Source organism: Camellia sinensis, chromosome 5, assembly GCF_055761805.1.
Source record: "Camellia sinensis isolate YWXY chromosome 5, ASM5576180v1, whole genome shotgun sequence".
NCBI lineage: Eukaryota > Viridiplantae > Streptophyta > Magnoliopsida > Ericales > Theaceae > Camellia > Camellia sinensis.
Genome location: NC_138965.1, coordinates 118,498,440 through 118,523,946, shown reverse-complemented (window position 1 = coordinate 118,523,946; position 25,507 = coordinate 118,498,440). Strand labels below are relative to the sequence as shown.

At 37.2% G+C, this 25,507-nt stretch overlaps 1 protein-coding gene and 2 long non-coding RNA genes across 3 annotated transcripts; 2 read left to right on the top strand and 1 right to left on the bottom strand.

Annotated features, from left to right (window-relative positions):
• The first annotated feature begins 867 nt into the window (after positions 1-867).
• Positions 868-2,018, top strand: LOC145790195 (uncharacterized). Its single transcript, XR_014328856.1, has 2 exons — positions 868-1,546; positions 1,638-2,018. It is a non-coding gene; the product is annotated as an uncharacterized LOC145790195 (long non-coding RNA).
• Positions 2,019-3,049: 1,031 nt separating this feature from the next.
• LOC114269033 (uncharacterized) lies at positions 3,050-6,332 on the top strand. Its single transcript, XR_014330060.1, has 6 exons — positions 3,050-4,096; positions 4,257-4,290; positions 4,392-4,501; positions 4,593-4,648; positions 4,981-5,059; positions 6,128-6,332. It is a non-coding gene; the product is annotated as an uncharacterized LOC114269033 (long non-coding RNA).
• Positions 6,333-8,167: 1,835 nt separating this feature from the next.
• Positions 8,168-10,950, bottom strand: LOC145788881 (uncharacterized). The gene is made up of 2 exons (XM_082869665.1): positions 10,511-10,950; positions 8,168-9,382 (listed from the first exon to the last, which is right to left on the bottom strand). The coding sequence occupies exons 1-2, from the start codon at positions 10,898-10,900 to the stop codon at positions 8,621-8,623; spliced, it is 1,152 nt and encodes a 383-aa protein (XP_082725791.1). The 5' UTR covers positions 10,901-10,950; the 3' UTR covers positions 8,168-8,620.
• Between the last annotated feature and the right edge of the window lie 14,557 nt (positions 10,951-25,507).

The following is a 25,507-nucleotide window of genomic DNA, read 5'->3' as shown; positions in this document are numbered from 1 at the left end:
TGAAACAGGTTTGCTAACAATTGGTCCCCGATTTGGTGGGGCTATTGATGATGCTGCCCGATACTTCAAGGATGCTTATGACAAGGTGATTTCTTGTGTATTACCTCGGTAAATCAGAGATTACTTGCTGTTTGGTGACTTAATTTTTTTTGGAGTCTAAGATGTCAATGTGCTGTGTTTTAATAGAAAATTTCCATTTGGAGTCGGTTTGCAATTTTGGCCTAAATACTCTGCTCAAGCAGCACTACTCATTCTTCTTTAGAGAATCAACTCTATTACTGTCACAAGAAACATGCTCTCCCATGAGAGGAAAGCCCCTCAACCCTTGGGTGTATTAAAACCTTGGGCCTTGTTGGTTGATGAATACCTCAAAAGGGTGGTTGATGAATCTATTGACTTATGGTGGGTACTAGACTTAACTCTATTATATATTGATCTGTTATTATGGATTCTTATTTTCATTGTTCACATGGCTGACCTTGTTGGTTTTAAATACAGATTTTCCTGTTTTAACAGATTTTATTTTCATTCCTATTTTCCTGTTTTAACAGATTTTAAATACCTCAAAAGGGTCAATAACAATCGAGTTATACAAAGAAGGTTCTCCTAAGGGTGGTTGATGAATCTATTGACTTATTGCATGCTCAACAAGCCAGAATGCAAGGTAATTTTGTATTTCAGTATCCAGAAAGACTAATTATTTTATAAGATGCACAAGCCTCCTCTTGCCTTGAAACCCCATAATGACTGAGTTCTGCTGTCAACAGTATCTAAAATTTTATTGATGCATATTTCAGGCTCAATATGGTATTTCTGTGTCATAACCTAGGCTCATTTATCATTATTGGTGATGACATTTGCTTTCAGAATCCTGTGAGGCCTATAGCACTAGCAGTTTCCAAGTGGTTGTTATGAAGCCATCTTTTTATCTACCCATATTTTCCCCAGGAAGCCTCTGCATGATGGATGAATGTGCTCACCTCTTGTCAGGAACCTTGGCTGTTTGTACATTTGTTTAATACATTCTGCATCCTACCTCTATGCTTGATTATTTGACTCATTTTTAGGGCATCCCTCCATGAATTTGAGATTCAAACTGTAAATTCTCTAATATTTACAGTGGTCACTCCAGAATCATGTTGATATCTTTATTTATGATTGGTTTCCCTTGTTCTCTAAAATTCTTAAAGTCCTAAAAAAATGTTGAACTAATGCAGTTCTTTATATCTTCTACTAGTGCCTTTTTTAAGGTTAACAGATCACTGGCTCAATATATATATATTTTTGATGGGATTGGCTCGTTGTTCAACTAGTACATCTCTGTATATTTTTTGAAGTGCCTCATGTAACTTCTACTGCTAAAATAACAGATGATTCAGTGACTGGCATGCTTCTACTGCTTGCCTTCGAACTTTCCATTGACCATGTCTGCCTTGGATTACAGGTTGAGTTTGATGCCGATGGAAAAGCTGTTGGAGTGACCTCTGAAGGAGAAACTGCTAAATGCAAGAAAGTTGTTTGTGATCCATCATATTTACCAGATAAGGTAACACTGAAAATTTTAAAATAGAAGAGTTTCCAACAGTCATTAGTACGGATTGATGAGTTTACTAAGTCTGCCAAAATGAAATAATTAGGAACAATAGAGCAATGCCATTGGTGTCTTCATTCTACTGCACATTGTGGTTAGAGTTGCCAGTCCTTTTGAGATGTAAACATTGAACAGGTTCAGAAGGTTGGTAAAGTTGCTCGTGCTGTATGCATAATGAGCCATCCAATCCCAGACACCAAGGACTCTCACTCAGTCCAGGTCATTCTGCCACAGAAGCAACTTGGCCGTAAATCAGGTATGTATGCTAAATTTACTTGGTTGTTGCTTCTGTAATTTCCTTTAAGCTACATGAAACAAATGTTTGGAGGCTCCATCCACATGCATACCTATGGATTCTGTCCACTATTTTCCTGTATGTCAATGTGTATGAGTAAGAAATGCTTTGAAGACTCTATTTTCTACATCATTGTTTGTGTAGCAGATATAAGCATCGAGCAATATTAGTTATAAGTCATGAATCACAGGTACGAGTACTGGTACAGGTACGTCGATACGGTAAAATTTTAAATAAGTCATTCGAATGAGGGCATCTTTCTTTTGAACATAGAGTTGTTACGAGTTAAGTCTAATTTACAGAGAGTTCATTTGAACGTAGAGTTGATATTCCTAATGAACTTTCCTTTTAGACTTAATATTGTTTTTTTAGCATTATTTAGATTTATATTTAATCAACTAAAATGTGTAATTTTGTGGATATGTAATAGAAGTATGATCTATGGCATAATTTGCAATTTGCTATTGCTGTGACTTGTGAATTCTAGTTACATTCATTATATGTGCAATGAATTTACTCTCTGAAAATAATCGAAGTTATTGTGAGAAAATTATCTTTCAAACATGTTGAGGAGTTATTCCCTTTTACAGAAAGAAATATTCTCATAATGGTTAATTCTGTGTAAAATTTTCAGGTATGCTTATCTGCTTCCTGGTTTTTCTGCATCACTGCTGGGTGGTTAGTTTTCCTTGTAATGTTTAATGAGTTGTTTTGATTTCGGATAGTGCTTACATTCTATATAATATTATGGACAGTATCTGTCGTCTGAAGTAGAACACAAAAAAGCATTATACTTGTCAATTGTTTTGTATGCCATATTTACTTCATTTTGACCTTAATTTTATAATTTTGACCTTAATAATGATTATACATTAAGATAGAACTGTCACAAAAAAATTAAAAAGTAAACCAGTAGTTTTTGATGGGTGCACTATAATGGGTGTGGAATTAGCAACTCCCTCCCACTCCATGGGACTTTACATGATCTACCCACAAGTCAAACAACAGTTACTTTCAAAGCGATTTAGCGCCATAATTGTAATTTCTTCAACCACCCATTTTCCATATCATCCTCCTCCTCACGAATAAAACACTCAAATTACAAATAAATAAATAAAATTAATAAAAAGGCACCAACTGTAATTTTTGTTTTTGACAGAAGGCACACGTCTCTGATCTGAGAGAGCCTGAACAGGGCACCACCACCCAATTGATTAGATTAGTGTTTCTCATTTTCTCTGTACAAACCACATACACCTACCAGGTATGCAAGTTAATTAGCTTCAATTTAAAAATCAATCAATACCTTTATTCAAATTCATTTGTGATTTGTTGGTGTTCCATCTTTCTGCATAATCATTGGGATCCTGTCAGGGATATATGTTAATATATGTCATTGGAATGAACCAAGAATGGACTTTACTTTCTTGGTTGATGTATTGATCTGCTCAAATACCAACACGTCATGTAATCTTCCTAATAGAACTGTACTGTACCTTACCTTGTAAAATAAACCAATTTCTCACTGGTTTAGAAAACAAAAAACCAAAGCATAGAAAGAAGAAAGAAAACAAATAATCAATGTTCAACCAATACCATGAATCCATGATGATGAATAAGTAAGATTGTTTCACGATGAACCAGGACAGGTAGTCCAACAATTAAGAAGGTGAATTTTAGAATGAGTTAACCTTTAAAAACACAATCAATACTTATAATTTGTAAGTAATTGTAAGTATTCAGAGTTTATATAATTGATGTGTAGCACAAAAATTTGTGAACTTGGGGGCTTGACACGAGTTTATAATTGATGGGTTATTGTGTGTGTGTGTATATATATATGTGTGTGTGTGTGTGTAAGTAGGGAAGATTGAATAAGAAATAAGGGGAAAATGTCTGCAACTGTGAAGGACTTGGTGATGAGGTTGACAAGTCATGTAGCTGCTAAAAGAGTGGTACTGTTGAAGCACAAGTATGTAGATCACACTCAGATTGATTTTCTTAGAGGGAATAATTACCGTAAAGCGTCGGTTCATTTGAACCGGTCGTGCAGTCGAGTTCAGCTCGCTCGCTGTCAGGAAGTATTGCAATTCAGTGCAAATGGATTCACCAACCTCAAGCCCGAGAAAGGAAAGCGACAGCTTGGAAGCTGGTCCAGATCACAAGCCATCCTAACCCCGGTTTTAGACCCGACTCCAACCATGAAGAAGGTATGCATTCTAACTATTTGAAATATTATTAGTAATGCCTTTTTATTTTTTTATACAACCAAGTGTCCGGATTTACTTGCGTGTAGCTTGACTAGATATCATGTTGAGCTTTAGCATCAAATTAGGCTAATATCATTTATTGGCTTTGTTGGACTTGCAGTAGCTATAGTTGTTCTGTTTGTCCTTTTGAGAAGGTAATTGCAATCTTAGTTGTTGAGTTCTCTCCTCAATTCTCTATTTCTCTCTAAAAAACAAAGTTTGGACTGGTAAAACTTATAAATTGGAGTATCTGCAGATACTTTACTGGACATACCAAAAACACAGATGGAACTCCTCAATTCAAGGCTGGTCATACTAAAGTTTGGTACTGCCATAGATGGAGTTATTAAGATTTTCACTGTTGCAGTATGTGCCGTTTTACAGACATAATTTGTAATTAGTATATATTCATATATAGTTATTTTGAGTATTTTACTAATACTTGAAGGAATTTTAGGTCACTATTGTGGTTGTTGCAGTGCCTGAAGGGCTTCCCTTAGCCGCTACCTTAACGTAAGTTTGACCTTCTTCCAGTCATTTTGTTGTCATTCTAATTTTATTAACTCATTTCAATTGATCAAAAATATTGTCAAGTATCTGGAGTTGGTTGAGCAAAATTGGTGTTAGGTAGAGCTTATGTTATTGATTAATTTATTTTGAAAAGTGACTCGACAATTTTCATGTTGCTGCATAACTGCTTTGTGTTTGTTTTCTTCTTTCTCATTGTCAGTAGTGTAGGCGAGCCTATAAATCCTAGTGCATGGAGGTTACAAGCTCTACTTTTGTTGCTGGATTACATTTTTGAACACAAGAAGTATGACACGTTTTCTTTTTCATCTTAACAGGTGGTTTTTCAATATAGTTGGAGATTCAAGATGCCCCATATCTGACACTTGGTGGCAAACAGAGACAGGTGGCTTTATGGTAGGTTTTTCCCTCCCTTCTTCTCGGTATATCTGCTGGCTCTTGAAACAATTTCTTTTCTACATATTACTATGTTCTAGAGTCGATAAAATATATATGGGAAACTACTGAACTCAATCACTTGCTGCAAGGAAATTATAATCTGGGAATTGACTCAATGATCAGATCATAGATTTTAAGTTCAAAACCCTTGCTCAGTCCCAATTTGATCGGAATAGATCTACTAATTCTTTGGTTCCAAGTAGTAGGACGTATCTTGAACTAAAAATACACCCTAAAAGCTAAAAAAAAAGGTTTTTATTTCTCATCTGGGGTAACAACTATTGTAATTGCAACACAATTCCCCCTGTTGCTTCCAGATTACTCCTTTACCTGGATATGTAATATGGTTTTCTTTTTCACATTTATTATTCATGGCTTGACTTTTCATGTTGTAAATTGCTAGTTTAGATGAATTCAAGTTTCTTTTTTTCTTGGAATAGTAGCCATCAAGCTAAGGTATTTGATTCAAAATCAGGGGCAGAACTTCTTGACATAATTCTCAAGAAGGTATTAGTTCATATTATGTTTTAGGGCCTTGTTAATATGTGTCTTCAGTGCACATATGTTTGTATGATTTTGATTGTACAAGCATAGTATGTATCCTCAGCAGTTGATTCATCTCAGTTGTGAACTACCACACTTTATGAGTTCAAGGAGAGCATACAGCCCATAAAAATAGTTACTTATAATTAGAATTCTTATTTTGTTGTGAAATGTTCATTCTAATCAAAAAAATATTTTTTCTTTTCCTTTTACGTTATTTTGTATAATTTTTACTTGTAGCCTCTTGCCTGGATTCGAGTTCATGAATACTCTCTCGTGTGAAATTGATCATACGTTGAAGAAATTGTGATAAAATCTTTTCCTTTTTCTTTATATGTATTTATTTAGTGCTTCTTGGTATGTGATAAAATCTTCTTGTTAGTGCTTTTTCAAGTTTTAAGTACTGTTTATAAGTATTGGGTACAAATTCTTCAATTTGTGTTTATTTTGGTAAATCTGATTGTAGTTTATGTTCTGATGCAGGCATGTAGACCAGTGAAGATTACAACTTTAATGCTAAGACATGATTTTTAGATATATGTTAGTTTGTGGTTAATGTTAAGGCATGATTTTTAGATATATGTTAGTTTGTGGTTAATGTTAAAACATGATTTCTGGATTTTGGATATGTTAATTTTGTGGATAATGGTGATTGGATATTAATTGAATGAGAAAGTGAATTAATGCTTCATTACAACTATTTGAATGGGAGCTATTATTTTATATTAGTGCTATTACAGGTATTTTTTTAGTTCAATCAAATAAAATTAGCACAATTTCAAAAAAAAAAAAAAAAGAGATATGACGGCCTTTCTACAAATGCCTCTTAAACCATACTTACTAACGGATCTATCTTTAAAAAAAGATATGAAGGCGTTTTTCTAAAACGTCGCTAAATATGGCCAGTGACGTCAGCATGCGTTTGGTAGGACATTTGGCGGCGTTTTTAAAAACGCCGCCTATACTAATATCACGACGTTTTTAAAACGCCATAAAGCTATAGCGACGGCCGCGTCCTCGGCGTTTGGTGCTTAGCGTCGCAAAAGGAATTGGCGGCGTTTTTTCCACTTATAGCGGCGTTTTTTAAACGCCACTAAAAATCTATTTTCCAGCAGTGGTATTAAAATATTTCGATTTTGGTCCCTATTAATGTTTAAATTGTGCCAATCTGATCTCTCAATATATAAAAAGTGCTTCATTTAGTCCAATGTATAAAAGGTATTTCAATTAGTTTCTAAATAAAAATTAGTGTTTCAATTTTAGTCTAATATATAAAAAGTATTTCAATTTAGTTATTTGACTAAATTGAAATACTTTATATACATTAAAAACTAAATTAATACAATTTAAATATTAAAAACTAGATTAACATATTCTAAAAGTTGGGAACTAAAATATCACCAGCCTCTAAATGTGTAATTTGCCCTAAACTTAAAAAGCATGAAGTAGACATTGCTAGAAAGGCTCCAAAGTTAAGGCTGCTTTAGAGGTACCTGGGAAAGATGTATCTCAATGGAATTACGCTTTCATGGAACACTTTTTTAAAAATTTATTTTATATTTGGTTTTATTTTAATGATTTTTTATTTATTTATGTCATCGATGAGTGAATATTTTATATCCATCTTTTTTGGGTATAAAGTGTAATGTGATTCCCATAAAAATAAATAAATAAATAAAAAGTGTAATGTGATGTGTGGTTCTAATTCCTATAATTTTATGGACATGTTTAATGTTATTTTAAATACCATTTTAGCAGGAAAAAAAAAAAAAAAGCCACCTCTTTTTTTGAATTGTTTTTGTCCTTAGCGCCTTTTTTTTTAAATTACGTCAAAATTTTTTACTTTTTCGATAAGTCTTGTTGAGACGAATCTAAAAAATACTCTTTTTCTTTTTCTTTTTTTTGAAAATTTGCAAAAAAAATCATTAAAGACCAAAATAAGCCAAAAATAATTATTAATTTTGGCTTATTTTTATCTTTTCTAGATTATTTTTTAATTTTTTTTAAAAAAATTATAATTTTTCGGTTCGCCTTATCAAGCTGAATTTAGAAACTTAAAACTTTTTGAAAAAATTAAAAAAAAAAGTTCACTAAAAACAAAACAAAATAAAATAAAACAAAACAAAACAAAAAAAAGTTCCTTACCAAAACACCCATCTTTCATGTTATTCCAAAATATCTCACACTATCCTCATATTTGTTGCATAATTTAATATTTAAAAAGAAAAACTCACATAATTAATTTTTCGGTTAATTTTTTCATTGCCTTATGCTCTATTTCTTTCTTTCTTTGGTCTATATTCAATTCTTTGTATTTGAAAGTGATTTATGGGAGATGTTATAATGTGCACTCTCAAATAGGTACAATGATATGTTTTTTAAAAAAATGTTGTCATTGAAAAATATCATAACAAAACTCTATAGTGTCATAACAAAAATTACAAAGTGTCACAACATTATCATTCTTAATTTTTGGATGCACACCATAAATTCATTATTCATTCATAATTTTACTACAAAATATCATAACACACATCACAAACAATTATAACATTCATCATAAAAAAACACAACTTTTTACAGATGTGCACCATTTTAAAGGGTCCACATTGTAAATTTCTAAAAAAAACAGTGATTCATTCCCCTAAAACTAGAGCTCTAGTTGAACTCTAGTGATGTAAAAAATCAAAAAAAAAAAAAAAAAAAAAAAAAAAAACCAAAACAAAACAAAGCCAATGCATCACATCAAATAGGATCCACACACAAATTAGAGCTATTAGAGCTCTCTCCCTAGCGCTCTCAAACATTTCTCTTTGTAAAAATAGAAACTCACACATTAAACATAAAGCCCAAACGGTAGAATGGTTACCATTAAATGAATTTATATCTCCTCTTTATTGTTGCATGCCTTGTCTACTTGAGTTGAATTTGAAGAACTTCACCATTACTTGATTGTTGTAGGCCTTGTCCACTTAGCTAAATTTGATTAACATCACCATTAATTGAATTTGTACCTTGTCTACTTGTTTTGGATTTGAAGAAATCTTTAATCTGTGGCCAAACATTTATTCCTTTGTTGGTCTTCAACCACCAATTGACGCGAATTGCGTGAGCTATGAGGAGGCTCGCCATCACACAGCACCACACTATGGCTCCAACTACAATTGTATGAAAAAGTGGTTCCCTTTCCCCTTTCGGAGAGACAACTACGATTGAAAATGCATAAGTAAAAGCAATTGATGTAATTGTCACCCACATGATCACGACCAGAAGCCACATGAAAAACTTTTTCTTGAACGGCCATCCAGTAACGAGCAATAAGATTGTACTCACAGATGCAACGAATCCTGTCGTGTTAGCACGAATGAAATACGGATATGTATTTGGATAGTTATAAGCCATTATAGCTTCCCCTGCTCTATGTAGAGCTGCATTGTCTGGCCAGAAACCTCCTGGAGGATTTATCCCAGCTTGGAAAGCCATTGTCGCGATAAGTGATGCCACGACCATTAATATGTCTCGTTTTTTTGACAGCCAGTCACCTTGAGAAAGATCTTTTGCTTGCATTGCTTTCACTTTTCGAAAGGAGACTTTAATGTCTTTGAATTCCTGCTCATTTTTACTGTCCATTACAATGTCATATGCTGTGTACCCACAATTGTTTATTGCATTTACTGCTTTTATTCTGTTTTCTGTCTTTTCAGCTTTTTCTATTTTCTTAAGCAAATAGTCCACAACCTGCAGTAGTTATATTCCATTGTCAACATTAGATTGGAAGTAATTAGCTAGCAATTTCCCATATATATATATATAGAATTACTCTTTTGGGTAAATGAGTGTTTCATTATATAGAAGAAAGAATGTAAAACAGAGCTCCATACAAAGCCTATATCAGCTACACTAGAGCCAAGGAAGTCGTGGCTCCCAACTTAAAAAAAAAAAAAAAATCCTTTTAAGTCATGTTTGAATGATAGTAGTTTTATGGGAGATTGAGAATGTAACTCTGAATTAACATAATTCTTGTGTTTGGAACATAGTGAAATGAGAAAGTGATTTCTGATTATCTATTCACATTCCCAAATTTAGTAAGAATCTAATTTCCTCACTCTACAATGAGAATCTCACATTCTTGGAAGAATGTTGAAATTTTAAAAATTAAAAAAAATAATAATAATTATTAGGTTCAAAATATTTCCAATTTTATTGCTTTTCCATTAAGAATAACTAAACCAACACTACAACATATAAAAGTTTTAAATATAAATTTTTTTTTTTCTCTAAAAATGAAAATTTTGTTGCAAAAAATATTTAAGGACCAATTTCTTTAGTCACGAGGATAGTTCCAAAAAGATTGTCGTGAAAAGTATAAAATATGACTTTTGGTGACAAAATTTTAAAAATGTCAATAATAAATAAACTTTTAGAGACAAAATAATTTGCTCTCAAAATTATTTATTTTTTTGAACAAAAAATTTTGTCCAAAAAAGATAATATTTCATCACTAATGTTCAATTAATAATGATACTTTTCGTAACAAAAATATTTAGTTCTTAAAGAATAATTTTATCCCTAAATTTTGGTTTCTAAAACCTTAATTTTTTATAATGCAAACACCCAAGTAACATTAACACTAAAAAATTATTACTAATAATCTCATTACTATTTAGCACTACGGAAACTTTAAAATTTGATTATGGTAGAAATACTATTTAGCACTACAAATCATTAACTTCAATAATGGCTAAAGGAAAATTAAAGGAGCGTTCGGAATAACTGTGAAACTCTTTTTAAAAAGTAACTTGTAAAAAATTAATAAAAAGAAATGCATTGGAACCCAATCTAAAACAAACTTAATAGTTGGCATACCTGCAATTTTTTATTCCTGACAGCTAGATGCAATATGGTGTTACCAGCAACATCCTTAACATTCATCAACTCATGGGGACCATAGAGGCTGGCTTCAAACAACATTTTCAAGACATCAAGGTTACCTTTCATGGCTGCAAGATGTAGAGGGGTTCTAGCATCTCCATCAAGAGCTGTGCACATATCCGGATTCTCCGATACGAGTGCTTGTACAATGTCGAGACGGCCTTGAGCAGATGCCAAGTGAAGAGGAGACCATCGTCGCGAATCCAGCACTTCAAGAAGTGCTTCTAATTTATTATTCCCTTCAACTATCGCTTCATGGAGCTCCTGGAGCTTCTGTTCCACTCTCCCTCCTCCACTCTCCACCTCTCCCTCTCCCCGGCACATTCTTTCTTTTTCTCTCTCTTTCCGTCTCTTCTATTGTTTAGCTGTGACATGGATCGAGACCTAATCAAACACATATATATGCATAAATTTCTTGGTTGACTAGCTGTTCTAGGTCAATCTTTAATATTTTCTCCAGATTAGTAGGGGACAACATATACAAAGAGATGTAAACTATTGTCAGCCAGAGCATGTGAACAAGACCTTGAGTGTGAAACAAGTGGAATGTCTTTATAAACAGACTGTACAACAACCTTAATAATATTTAAGAATGCAATGATCTGAGGGTGAGGGAGGTAGAAGTCAGCCATATAAATATATAATTAGGTACAAGTTGCATTTTTCTATGCTTGAGATTCCCCACAATTATACTGTGCTCTCCTCTTCATTTTGAAATTACATTGTGAGGTTTACTTTTAATTTGCAGGTTTTCTCAATCTGCGAGTTTACCGTTAGTTTGACTAACAGTTTTTTTCCTTTTTTTTTTTTTTTTTAATGAATGTTAATTGTTAATTGTTAGATTAGTACATAGGGAGATTTCAGTTTAGTTTGTATAACATTTGAAGTGATTATCTGTAAATTAATAATAAAAGAAATCAATTAATTATTTTTTAGGAAAACAAATAGTATAAATTATTGAAATCAAATGAGAAATGCATGAACATGTACATATGTAAAGCAATAATATATATGTATTTTTATAGTCAAACCATGTGACTATTTAGAAATATTATTTAATCCTATTTAAATAAATACATTTAGTGTCCCAATTTATTTTGGATTAGTTTAGATAGTGAAACTCATCAATTTTATTTTATTTTTTAGAAAACAACTGAACTATAATGTCAAGTATAGATTAAAAACTACTAAAAAACTTATCTTACATTTATGTAATTATAAGTTTTTAATTTATTTCATCATCACTTTTGTCATAACAATAGTTTATTCTAAAATATACACCATTAAAATTACTAATCCAAAATAAAATATACACCATTAAAATTTATTTCATCATCACATTTATGTAATTATATACACCATTAAAATATACACCATTTATGTAATTATATAAGTTATAATATTTGTTGTGTTGATTACTACAAATGTTATAAATAGATTTTTTCAATCATTCCTATAAATAAATAAAAAAATGAATCATAACCATATATCATACAAATAAATAATAATTACATATTTAATGGTTATCAACAAAAATATCTCTAATATTAAAATTATTAAACTAACCCTCTCATTAATGCTGTTAGTCGCAGGGAAATCGGTGTAATTTCAAAAAAAAAGAAGGGAGGCCAGTGTAGTTGTGAATTTTAAGGAGGTGATTGTAATTTATCTATAAATATATAAATTTAAAAATGTTTGACTTTAAATTATTTACTCATATTTAAATACACCTGTGAGTTAGGTAGAGGTAGACCTGTTCACACGATGTGATTTTTCTATGCCGGTGGTGACCACTACTTTGGGAATTTTACCGCTGGTTTAGCAATATTCCAATTGAGTAATGTTATGGATTATAAAAAAATATCATTAAATATTTTATAAAGGTAATTTAATGCTGTGTTTGATTATGAAATTTGAAAAAAAATTTAAAAAGAGAAAAAGAAAATATAGGTGAAATAAAAATAAAATATATCTATATTTTATCTAATTTCACACACTTTTTCTATTTTGATTTCTAAATTCCTTCATAAATCCCCTAACTAAACACAACATAAGGATACAGAATCTTCATGAAACATTTTATGATATTTTTTTCATTATTCCTAACATTACTCTTGTTTTAATTTGATTCCTACACTTTCAGTGTATTTTTAATTTGATTTTTTTTTTTTTTTTTTTTTTTTGGGTTCAAATTGGAGGTTAAATAGTAATTTTGGGACACTTGTAAATTTTATAAGATGTACATATAGACAAAATTAATAAAAATTTTGACAAAATGACCAAAATGAAATTTGACTTGTAGTGTAGGAATCAAATTGTTCAAATTGCAACAATAAGAATTAAAGTGAAATTTAAATTAAACTATAAGAGTGAAGAATATAATTAACCCAAAATTTGCTAAGAATTTTTAATTCCTCAAATTTGATTTGAAATTTATTTTGACCTTTATTTTTAAATTGAGTAATTTGAACATTACCTCTGAAGTCTACATTAGTTTGGTTGAAAATACAAATGTGCATTCCTCCCAAAAAAAAAAAAAAAAAAAAAAAAAAAAAACCACTAACAAGGGACAAAAATGAAAATACACACTGGCCAAGTCATAACATGTTGGCTTGAGAATAAATAATTTTAGTAATTTTTTAATTTTTTAACTAAAATATAAAGTGAAAAAATTTAATATGTTTGTCATATTTTTTGATTTTTTATTATTAAAAAAAATGCCAAAAGCTTAGAGGAAAGAAATTTTTTTTTGTGTAATTCTTCGACTTTTTTTATTTTTATTTTTCATTCCCTCCGTTCAAAAATATTAATCTCTTTTAGGGAATCTATTTTTTTTTTAATACAATTATTACATTTTAACAATATTAACTTTTCAAAACTACTCTTTGGTAGTACAATTATTGTACTTCAAAAATATTACTAATGAATTTAGAAGAAGAACAAAATAAAAAAATTCATGTTATTTTAGTCATACTAACGATCCCAGTAATTTATGGTGTGTCATTTTGATCTCTGATATTTCAGTTGTGATCTATTTGACCTTAAATTTTGAATCTCATTCCAAATAAAGACAATTAAACACAATGTTTCATTTCTAAACGGAAAATGCTCCATTTCAAAGACAAAGTTGTCAATTTAATAAAATATAAACTAGTTTGACAAAAATAAGGTTATTTTTTAATTTTTAAAAATTATTTCTATCACCCAAAAATAAAATTATATAAAATAATAAATCTTCTACATTTTTATTTTTTATATTTTTACCAAGTTAATTTTTAGTATGTGTTTGGATGATAATCATGTTATGAGTGGCTATTTTTGTTAATGTTTTTGGATGATTATCACGTAATAGATGGTTGTTTTTGTTGTTAACAGATATTTTTGTTATGGTTATCATGTAATTGATGGTTTTTAGATTTTTAATGTGTAATCGATATGTTTACTGTATGAAATACTTTTAATTATATATTTTTTGATTTAATAGATTTGTTTAATAATGATATTAAAATTGTCGTCATATTTAACTTTTGAAAAAAGAAAAACTAATGAATATCAAAAAAAAATTATTTTAAAAAATTATTTCTACCCATTCAAAAGATAAAATTATATAAAAATAATGTGTTTAAATTTATTTTTTTTTACCAAATTAATTTTTAATTTCTTAAAAAAAATTTGAAAAAAAATTATGAAAACCAAACGAAACCAAACTAAACCGAACTTTATAACCAACAAAGTAGCACATTATCCATTAAAAAAAATGTCATTACATTTCAAACAAAATATAAGTTAACCAACATAAAATAAGTTATATGACGACTTTGCTTTTAAAATAGACCGTTTACAAATAAAGGCCTCGTTTGGGATGAGGCCTAGCCAAAAAGTTACTAAATTAGCCAATTAGCCAATTAGTCATACCAAAAAGTCAACAATTACGGATTCTTTCTACTTTTTGCACAGCTTTTCGTAATTAGTCAAAAAGTCATCCCAAACATACAAGTTTTTTTTACCTACCTTTTTAGTCAATTAGCTAAAAAGTTACTAAATTAGCCTATTCCCAAACGAGACCAAAGTATCTTTAATTGTCTCTATTTGAAACAAGATTCAAAATTAAAGGTCAAATATATCACAATTTAAAAGTCAGTGATTAATGTGACACAAGTCCTAAATTATAAAGACAGTTAGTATAATTCATCCTATTTTAAAATAATAAAAAATAAAATAAAAATCTAATATTTTGAGACCGAATATTCTAAACTTACTCTGAGTTTCACTCATTTTCCTGTCAAACTATTAAGTTGACTCGACTCATCATCATCTCTGACATGGGTAAGCCCATAAAGATTATAGCCCACCATTTAGGGCCCAATACATAACTCAAATACTAAAACCCAACATTGCTGAAGCCCCACGTAACAATAAGAACCAATGACATCGAAACACATGGCAAGAGAAGGGCAAGCCACATAAGCAGACAAAGATCTGCAAAGTTATTGCCACTGCACATCGCCATTAATGAAGCTCCTTACAGCATTTATTGCGATAACCTCTCTCCGTCGGGACGGAACGACTTCACCATGAACAAGGTAAGCTAGAGCATAGACTTTCGGTTAAGGTGACAGGTCGGAAGGGACAACGAAATGATTACCAGAGGATATAAGCAGACGTCGAAGAAAATAAGAAGGTTAAGCTTTCTATCTCTAATCTATCTCTACATACCACCTCTCTTTCTAACTGGCTCGTCGGAGGGTTCGCTGGGGGACCCCCCGTTCCCCGTTGAACTCTTGTGCAGGTTCCCTTGTGGGCTTGGTCATTCGGACACCGGTTTGGGAAGCGTGGATCAGTCCGACTCGTTCCATCAGGAACCCGTAGTATCATCAGCTGGCGCCGTCTGTGAGAAAGTTTTTGTTCCGCGCGCCAGTTGTGCTCATTGTCACCGGAGACCCTCTCCCCATAACCCCCTCCTACCACCTGTGAAGGTGGATAGTCACAACTAGATCCATGGCTTCTCACCCCAATGTTCCTGATCATCAAGCCGACCCTCCCAACCAAATAACCCACTACAATATTTCACCGAGCTCACCAACAGCATTAACTGCCTGGCCAAGCAAAACCAAGCCCTGATTAATGCTCTACTCCAAAGAAACCTTCATATGTCTCCTCCACCACCTCCGGATATCCCACCCAACCAAGAACAAGCCCCGAGCCATACTATCCAGCAGCCTAATTCACCCAACTTGAAAGGCTTGTAACCCCCTCCCCCAGGCATAAACCTGTCACCCCAGGGCCCACATCCATAGATCCCGGTACCAACCCCTGAAGGAGAGGCCAGCAGCGTCCAGCCCCCGCTGCCTTCCGGTGGTGACAACATTTCTCTCTAGGACACAGAACTCCGAGCCATGAAGCTCCAACTCTAAAGGGTCATGCAGAACATACAGCATAAACCATCTACCACAACCAACTCCCCATTTGTTGCCTCCATCAGGGACAAACCTCTACCTCCTAAGTTCAAAATCACGATCGACTCTTTTGAGGGTTCAACGGACCCAGTCAATCACTTGGAGACCTACAGAACCCTCATGATCCTCCATGTATTCCCCGATGAAATCATGTGTCGGGCTTTCCCCGTGACACTCAAGGGGTCGGCTCGACTATGGTTTAATCAACTGCTAGCAGACTCTGTCTCCACTTTCCAACACCTCAGTGACTCCTTTCTCAACCATTTCATTGGAGCCTAGCACCAGCGGCGTCGGGCAACCCAGCTCCTCAACATCCGTCAGACTGAGAGGGAGTCGCTGCGCAGCTTTGTCACTCGCTTCAACACCGAAGCCCTGCAGGTGGCGGGAAACGATGACAAGGTCAACCTCACGGCATTCATGGCCGGCCTACGATCATCTGATTTCCTTTTCCCTCTCTCAAAAAACCCCCCGACCTCCATGGCAACCCTTCTTTCCAAAGCCCAAAAATACATGAACACAGAAGATTCTCTAGCCGCTCGCCAAGACCTTAGAGCCAAAAACCTGAACCCCAGAGAGAAGAGAAAGGACTCAGAAACTAGAAACACCCAGTACAATAACCAAACACCTCAATATACCGACCGAGCCCCTCGAGCCGACCGGTCGGCACCAGCCCGACCGCCCGGCCGGTTCAAACGGTACACACCCCTTAATTCCCCCATGGAACAAGTTCTCAATCAGATCCAACGAGACTACCCCCTGAAATGGTCCCAACCATCACGGTCTCTTTCCAATCGGCGTGACCAGTCCAAATATTGTCGTTTTCACCAGGACCACGGTCATAATACCGAGGAGTGTGTTAACCTCAAAGATTAGGTCGAGGGCTTGATACGTCAGGGACGTCTCAGTTGGTTCACAGAAATCTGCCCTCAGCAAAGGCAAAGGACCGAACCCATCAGAAACAACAGACGGCGTACTCCTCCTCGGCAACCAGCACAACCTAACCTCGGCCATGATCGCCCCCCACAGCAACCCTGACCACAAGGTAACCCCGCCTCCCCTGTCGGAGAAATCAGAGTCATAGCCGACGGGCTTGCTTGTGGAGGTCCATAACAATCGGCCCAGTGGGCAGAACTTAGAAAAATAAGACAGGGCTCAGACAAAGAAGTTGCCACATTAGACCGCCCTCCCAAACAGCCCAAGTAGTGGATGGAGCCCATCACCTTTACAGAAGCCGACTGCACAGACATCTGTTACCCTCATGACGACCCTCTCGTCATTTCTGCCCTCCTCTCTAATTACAAAGTCAGACGGGTCCTCGTCAACAATGGTAGTTCTTCAGACATCATCTTTCTAAATGCGTTCTGCCAGCTCAAGATCGGGGAAGAAAGTTTGTCTCCTCTCCAAACCCCGTTGGTCGGTTTTACTGGAGACCGGGTGACCTCTGTATCGCCCTCAAAATAATAACATTAAACCCATCAATATAAACATGCATTTATAAATATAAGATCCACACTCTTTAATTCATCAGAGTATTTCGTTACAAAAGTATTACATGTTAACAACAAAAGCAAATGCCCTACGGGCTTACAGCTTTCCAAGTTAACACTTGGTTACAAAAAGAAGAGTACTAACTCAATACATATTAAGCCTTTGGCTTGAATTTACATGTAATACATCAAATAAACAAAAGAAAGAGTCTTCAACTCTCATCATCATCCAAGCTATGTCCTTGGGGGTGGCATACTACCTGTACCTGAAAGTAATGTCCCATAAAGGGTGAGCCAACGCCCAGTAGAGATATGCTAAACATAGTATGAGCAATGACTAAGATATTAGCAATTGATAAATGTTCAATTTTCATAAACCAATTCATAACCCATTTCCATCTCATGACCACTACGTTCATGTTTCATTTCAGTTATCATTTCTTGTCAGTTTCACAATTTACATCAATGGCTCGGAAGCTGGCCAACCACTTATATGAGACAGTGACTCAAATGAAACATTTCTCATTTTCACAATAGATAAACATACTAGTTGTATCAACATCTCAACAGGTAAGCATACAAGCTGTACCCACATTTCAATAGATATGCATATTAGCTATATCAACACTTTCAATGACAAGCATATGAGCTGTATCAACACTTCCAATGACAAGCATATGAGCTGTATCAACACATTATCTGACAAGCATATGAGCTGTATCAGTGGAGTCCATCCCCTATCTCCTCCCAAACAACATCCGGTTTAGAGGTCCATCCCCTATCTTCCCCTAAACCGTGGAGTACATCCCCTATCTCCTCCCCCACACACACAATGCATATATACACAAAGGTCATATACACAATCAATCAATACATAACGTTAATGTATTCTATCAACTGCCATACTCTATGACATATCCAATTGATTAGTTTTAGTTTGCCTAATCATCATGCATTGTCTACAACAATCAAAACTACTCTCCACCGGTAGCCCAAGCAATTATTTCTAAACAGATAATAAAAGCTCCAACAGATAAAATATCAATGTTTTCAAAAGTGAGCGATTTATAAATCCAACTCCATCATTTCACAACATAATGAGCCAATTTCATTATTTCCAACTCAATTTCATAAGTTCACAATTTTTCCAAATTAATTATACCAATTAATTTTAAACAACAAATTAGGGCTTTTACCCCCAACTCTCGATATTAACCCGAAGGTTCCAATATCACCAACCAACAATTATATCATCATTTTGAAACCGAAAATACAAGTTATGAGCCCAAAATCACAAAACTCTTTTTACACATTTTGAAACCCTAAGTCCCAAAATTTCCCAAGTTCAACACTCTATCAAAATAACTAAAATCTAGGTCAAAGGCCATAAGAGTGAGTAGGAATCCCTACCTCAAAAGATGACACCCATTAAAGAGGATGATGAAAATGAACTTGCTCCAAACCACGAGTTTCTCGGATCAAAAGATAGCCCTCAACGATCAATAACTCTTTTGTAAAGGCCAAAGGTGAGGAAAGCACCCTAGCTAGGTCAATATCTAGAGAGAATGTAAGGTTTTAGAGAGAGAGGCTCTCAAATGGCCTTTTCGGAAAAGTAAGAGAGAGAAAGGATGAGAAAAAGTGATTTAAAACTGCCTCACAGCCAACTAATATACGACACTCCCGCTCGAGCGGAAAACACAACGCTCGAGCGTCAAGAACAAAAACTAGGTCCGCTCGAGCGCAAAAAGACCCGCTCGAGCGCCAAGACACAAGAATAAAGCAAACCCGCTCGAGCGCGAAATCCAGTCCACTCGAGCGCAGATTTCCTGCTCCCAGAACTTACACCCAAAGGTACTACCCGCTCGAGCGCCAACAAACCCGCTCGAGCGCCACCGCTCGAGCGTAAAGAAACCCGCTCGAGCGTAAAACTCACACCTGCAGAAGTTTTGCAGGGACACGAAATACTGGGGGTGTGCAATCCCCGCTCGAGTGCAAGAAGACCCGCTCGAGCGGAACGCCTAAAAACTGGGCAACAAGGAATTGAAACCAAGGCCTAACCAACCTGTAACAACCCCGCCCAAAACATCCTAAAACTCAATCAAGCGGAATTAAGGGACGACAACAAGGTGTACCACTACCAACATCACGGAACCGAGTTCGGAATATAACCAAACAGTAAAGGGATAACCGGGATCGCTATAACCTCCCCCCCTTAAAGAATTTCGTCCTCGAAATTAAACACAAGTTTGTTTTTCAAAAACAAGAATTTCTCAATTCTTAACAATATTACAACAGAATATTAAACAACCTGACCCATTACCGGTCAATCCCATCTCTTTTCAAGAGGCAAATCACATTATTTAAAACAACTTGCATCATCAACATGCATTTCTTTGAAATTTACCAATTTCAACTCATTTTCCACAATTCAATCATACATGCAACATTATCATCATGCTTGCATCCCCACGATACATTGAACATATGCAATGTTATACAAATTTCCATTAACCAAAACATTCACATTGTTTTACAACTTAAGACATACACAATGCTCTTAAAGTTCAACAATATTACAGAATTTCATTATAAAATTACACATCAACAAACATGTCCGGATACTTCTCACGGACTTCCAACTCACGTTCCCAAGTGGCCTCCTCCACTCCGTGATGTTTCCAAAAAACCTTTACCGAGGGAATGGTCTTGCCTCGCAAGACGTGATCCCGCCTATCCAAGACCCGCACTGGTCTTTCCTCATACGAGGCATCCTCATCTACCTCAAAGTCGGCCCAATCTAACATATGGGATGGATCCGACTCATACTTCCGAAGCATACTAACATGAAAGACATCATGAACCCCGGACAACTGTGGTGGCAAAGCCAAACGATAAGCAACTTCCCCAATCCTCTCGAGGATCTCAAAGGGACCAATAAACCGAGGGGATAACTTCCCACTCTTCCCGAACCTCACCAAAACCTCGCCTAGGTGATATTTTCAAGAAGACATGATCACCTACCTCAAATGCCAAAGGCCTCCTCCTACGGTCGGCATAACTCTTTTAGCGACTCTGGGCTGTAACAAGCCTCCTACGGATAAGCTCAACTTTCTCCGTCGTCTCCCTAACCAACTCCGGACCCAACAAAGGTGCATCACCCACCTCGGCCTAACACACTGGAGACCTACACGGTCGGCCATACAATGCCTCGAACGGTGCCATACCGATGCTAGACTGAAAACTGTTGTTGTAGGCAAACTCTACCAATGGCAAGTGCCTCTTCCACGTCCCACTGAAGTCCAGGACACACCCTCGAAGCATATCCTCAAGGATCTGAATAGTACGCTCGGACTGCCCGTCAGTCTGAGTATGATAGGCCGTACTAAAGGTCAACTTAGTGCCCAAGGCACTCTTCAAACTCTGCCACAACCTAGCAGTAAAACGAGGATCTCTATCTGAGACGATCGTCACTGGGACCCCGTGCAATTTCACTATGTCCCGAATATACAAGTCGGCGAGATGATCTACCGAATCTCTCACGCGTGTAGGAATGAAGTGTGCTGACTTAGTCAATCGGTCTATGACCACCCAAATGGCATCACTACCCCGTTGAGTCCTCGAAAGACCTATAACGAAGTCCATAGTGATATGCTCCAACTTCCACTCGGCAATAGGCAAGGGTTGCAACAAACCCGCAGGCCTCTGATGCTCGGCCTTCACTTGCTGGCAAGTAAGGCACTTCGATACGAAAACAGCCACATCTCTCTTCATACCCCGCCACCAAAACTGGCGACCCAAATCCTGATACATCTTAGTGCCTCTCGGATGCACCGCAAGACGTGAATGATGGAACTCTCGGAGTACTTCCTCTCGGTGCGATTCTGGCACACACAGACGGTCTCGGTATCTCACACTCAGGTCGGGATACACCGTCAAACCCTTCTCAAGCTTCCCATTTGAGATCTTCTCTCAGAAGGACTCTACCTCAAGGTCACCTCTCTGTGCCTCTAACACTCGAGTCACGAGTGTAGGCTGCGCAATAACAGAAAACAAGGCCGCACCCTCAATTGATTCTCCTAGAAGCAAGTCAAACTCGCCAATTACACCCAACATCCCCCATTCCCGGATGGCTATACAAGCTAATGGATTTCCTACTAAGGGCATCGGCCACAACATTGGCCTTTCCCGGGTGATAGTGCAACTCAAAATCATAGTCCTCAATGAACTCCATCCATCTCCTCTGCCTCAAATTCAAGTCCCTCTGAGTAAACAGGTACTTCAAACTCTTGTGGTCCGAGAACACTTCGAACCTCTCACCATAAAGGTAGTGCCTCCAGATCTTCAAGGCAAAGATCACTGCTGCTAACTCTAGGTCGTGTGTAGGGTAATTCTTCTCGTGTATTTTCAACTGACGTGAGCCATAAGTTGCCACTTTCCCCTCTTGCATCAACACACAACCCAAACCCTCTCGTGAGGCATCACAATAGACTGCATAACCCAACCCTCTCTCTGGAATAATCAAAACTGGAGCAGTGGTCAATCTAACCTTCAACTCTTGGAACGACTTTTCACAAGTCTTACTCCATACAAACTTGACCCCTTTCCGCGTCAATTTAGTCAACGGCGAAGCTAGCCTGGAGAAATCTTTCACAAACCGGCGGTAATACCCAGCTAATCCCAGAAAACTGCGGATCTCAAAACACACTCTTAGGCTGTGCCCAATCTTGCACTGCCTCAACCTTGGATGTATCTACAGACACTCCTTCCCTGGATACCACATGGCCTAAGAATTTTGCTTCTCCTAGCCAGAACTCACACTTCCCAAACTTGGCATATAGCCTATGGGCTCTAAGCAACTCAAGCACTACTCTCAAGTGTTCCTCGTGCTCCTCCTCAGAAGGCGAATAGATAAGAATGTCGTCCACGAAAATGACTACAAAATGGTCTAAGAATTCCCGGAAGATCCGGTTCATCAAGTCCATAAAGACTGCTGGTGCATTGGTAAGCCCGAATGGCATCACCAGAAACTCATAATGGCCATACCGCATACGGAATGCTGTCTTAGGAATATCCTCCTTCCTGACCCTCAACTGGTGGTAACCCGATCTCAAGTCTATCTTAGAGAAACAACGAGAACCCTTTAACTGGTCAAACAGATCATCTATACGGGGCATAGGGTACTTGTTCTTGACCGTAGCCCGATTCAACTTCCGGTAGTCTATACACAATCTCAAGGCACCATCTTTCTTTTTAGCAAAGAGGGCCGGTGCTCCCCACGGCGAAGCACTAAGGCGAACGAGACCCTTATCTAGCAATTCCTGGAGCTGAACTTTCAACTCAATCAACTCTGCTAGAGCAAAACGATAGGATGCCATAGAAATCGGCACTGTGCCGGGCACTAAATCAATAGAGAACTCTATCTCTCGGTGAGGTGGCAAACTAACGAGATCCTCGGGAAAAACATCCGAATACTCACAAACCACCCTCGGCAAAACAATCTGGGTCTCGTCACACTCACCACTCATAAAGTTAGCAAGTAGACCACTAAGCTCATTCCGCCCTCGCGGACTATACATCGGTGGCAACACACTACCAACCCGATCCCCCAAGAAATGGAAACACTCCCCGCTCAAGGTACAAACCGTGACCCTCTGGCGGTAGCAATCAATAACAGCCCGGTATGACGATAGCCAGTCCATACCCAAAATAACATCAAAACCCTTCATGGGCATGACCACAAACGGAAAGGGAAGCCTATGGTCGGCGACCTCTATACCACAACCCCTAACACCATGTTTCAAGATCAACTCACCACCAATAGGCAATACCACACATATAGGAGATGCTAACTGTGCTCACTCCAATTCCAAAACAGATGCAAATGCAGCAGATACAAAAAAATGAGATGCACCCGTATCAATCAATACGCTAGCAACCGAGTTGCAAAACAGAAAGGTACCTCTCACTACTGATGGAGCCGGTACTAGGTCTTGCGCGGTAACAGCATACACGCGCCCTGTAGGCCCCTGATCTACCTGCTCACCTCTAGGAGAAAAAGATAGCTGCACTGATTGGGATGACGAAGCTCCCGGATTGGCCCTCGAGGCCTGCACAGACTGAGCTAGCTGATAACTCTACGTCTGCCTAGAACCAGACGCTCCTGAAGTAGCACCCAACTGTGGGCAATACCTCTTCAGCTGCCCAGGCTGACCACACTAATAGCAAGATAAGGGCTGCCCTCTGCCTAAACCCTGACTCTGCGGTCTAGCTGAATAAGAAGCAGCTCTCTGACCCCCGCCCTTCTGCTGGCAAACCGAAGACTTGTGACCCAACTGGCCACAGGTGAAGCAAGTCAAACCTCCCTGATTACCTCATCCTGAGCCTGCACTCGGCACCGGAAAGGTTGATCTAGTAACTCCACCCTGAGACTGCTGAGGGTTAGAACCCCTCTGTCTCCTGCCGTCACCCTGACCATCATGGCTCCTCTTGAAGCCTCTCTGCCCCTCATCTTCTTCCTGCATCATAATCTCCATATGAGCAGCAGCATCCACCAAACGTCTGTACTCTCGGATAAAAGATCCACCAACCCTCAACTTGAGGCCTCGCCTCAACTTCCGCTCAAACTCAAAGCAACGGCGTTCCTCGGATGCCACTAGTTCAGGTGCAAACCTGGACAGACTAGTAAAAGTAGCCTCAAACTCGGCCACTGACAAGCTCTGTTGTTTAAGCTGGCAAAACTGCTCCCTCAGCTTCTCCCTCGCAGCTGAAGATAAAAACTTCTCCTGGAAAGCATTCACAAACGTCTCCCATGCACCACCAACACGCCCTTTCTCGTACTTCCACCATTGACCCGCATCTCCCTTCAGCTGGAAGGATGCCAGGGTTACCTTCAAGGCCCCGTCCTCGATGCCCAGCATCTCGAACGTCTTCTCCATTTGTTCCAACCACTCGTCAGCCTTAAGTGGCTCATTTGGATCCCCAACAAACTCGTCCGGATTAGACCGGAAGAATTCCCTCTTCAAGAAAGAACGCCCTGTCTCAGCAACCTGTTTTTCAGCTCTGAGAATACCTAAAGCTCCCGCTATCTCTCAGGCCAAGGCACCGATAGCCTGCTGACCCGCTGGCTCGGCCACGTTGGCCTGACCAACACCCTCCTACATTGCCGGAACGTCATCCGGTACAGGTACCTCCTGCTTACCATGCCAGCCACGCCTACCACGCCCTCATTCTGACATCCTAATAAAGGTAACCAAGACTATTAGCACATTCACAAATGTGCCGAAGCTATAACACCCTCGTCCTAATGCATGGACAACTGTAATTCACTCCACGTAAGCACATAAACACATAAGCACTTACGAATTTCATTTCCGGATAATGATAGTCCCGAGGCGTTACTAGAGTTCCGGTTAGAAACAGCATTGATCAAGTGCCTTTCCAACAAGACTCACAGAAACCCAAGGATCCAATCAACATCCTAGAAACTAAATCCCATACCCACATAGTCACATAAGCATGTTATCAATTAAGCATATAGCATATGACACTACATCTAAGTATCTATCAAGCGAGACAAACCCATTGTGATCCTAATCACTTCCAACGTACCCAAAGTATTCGAACCCGGTACGCTTTGATACCAAGTTGTAACGCCCTCAAAATAATAACATTAAACCCATCAATATAAACATGCATTTATAAATATAAGATCCACACTCTTCAATTCATCAGAGTATTTCTTTACAAAAGTATTACATGTTAGCAACAAAAGCAAATGTCCTACGGGCTTACAGCTTTCCAAGTTAACACTTGGTTACAAAAAGAAGAGTACTAACTCAATACATATTAAGCCCTTGGCCTGAATTTACATGTAATACATCAAATAAACAAAAGAAAGAGTCTTCAACTCTCATCATCATCCAAGCTATGTCCTTGGGGGTGGCATACTACCTGTACCTGAAAGTAATGTCCCATAAAGGGTGAGCCAA

Coding starts and splice junctions, on each gene's coding strand:
- LOC145788881 (XM_082869665.1), bottom strand. CDS start 10,900: ATGTGCCGGGGAGAGGGAGAGGTGGAGAGTGGAGGAGGGAGAGTGGAA. Junction 9,383..10,510: donor TCAGGAATAAAAAATTGCAG/GTATGCCAACTA, acceptor TAACTACTGCAG/GTTGTGGACTATTTGCTTAA.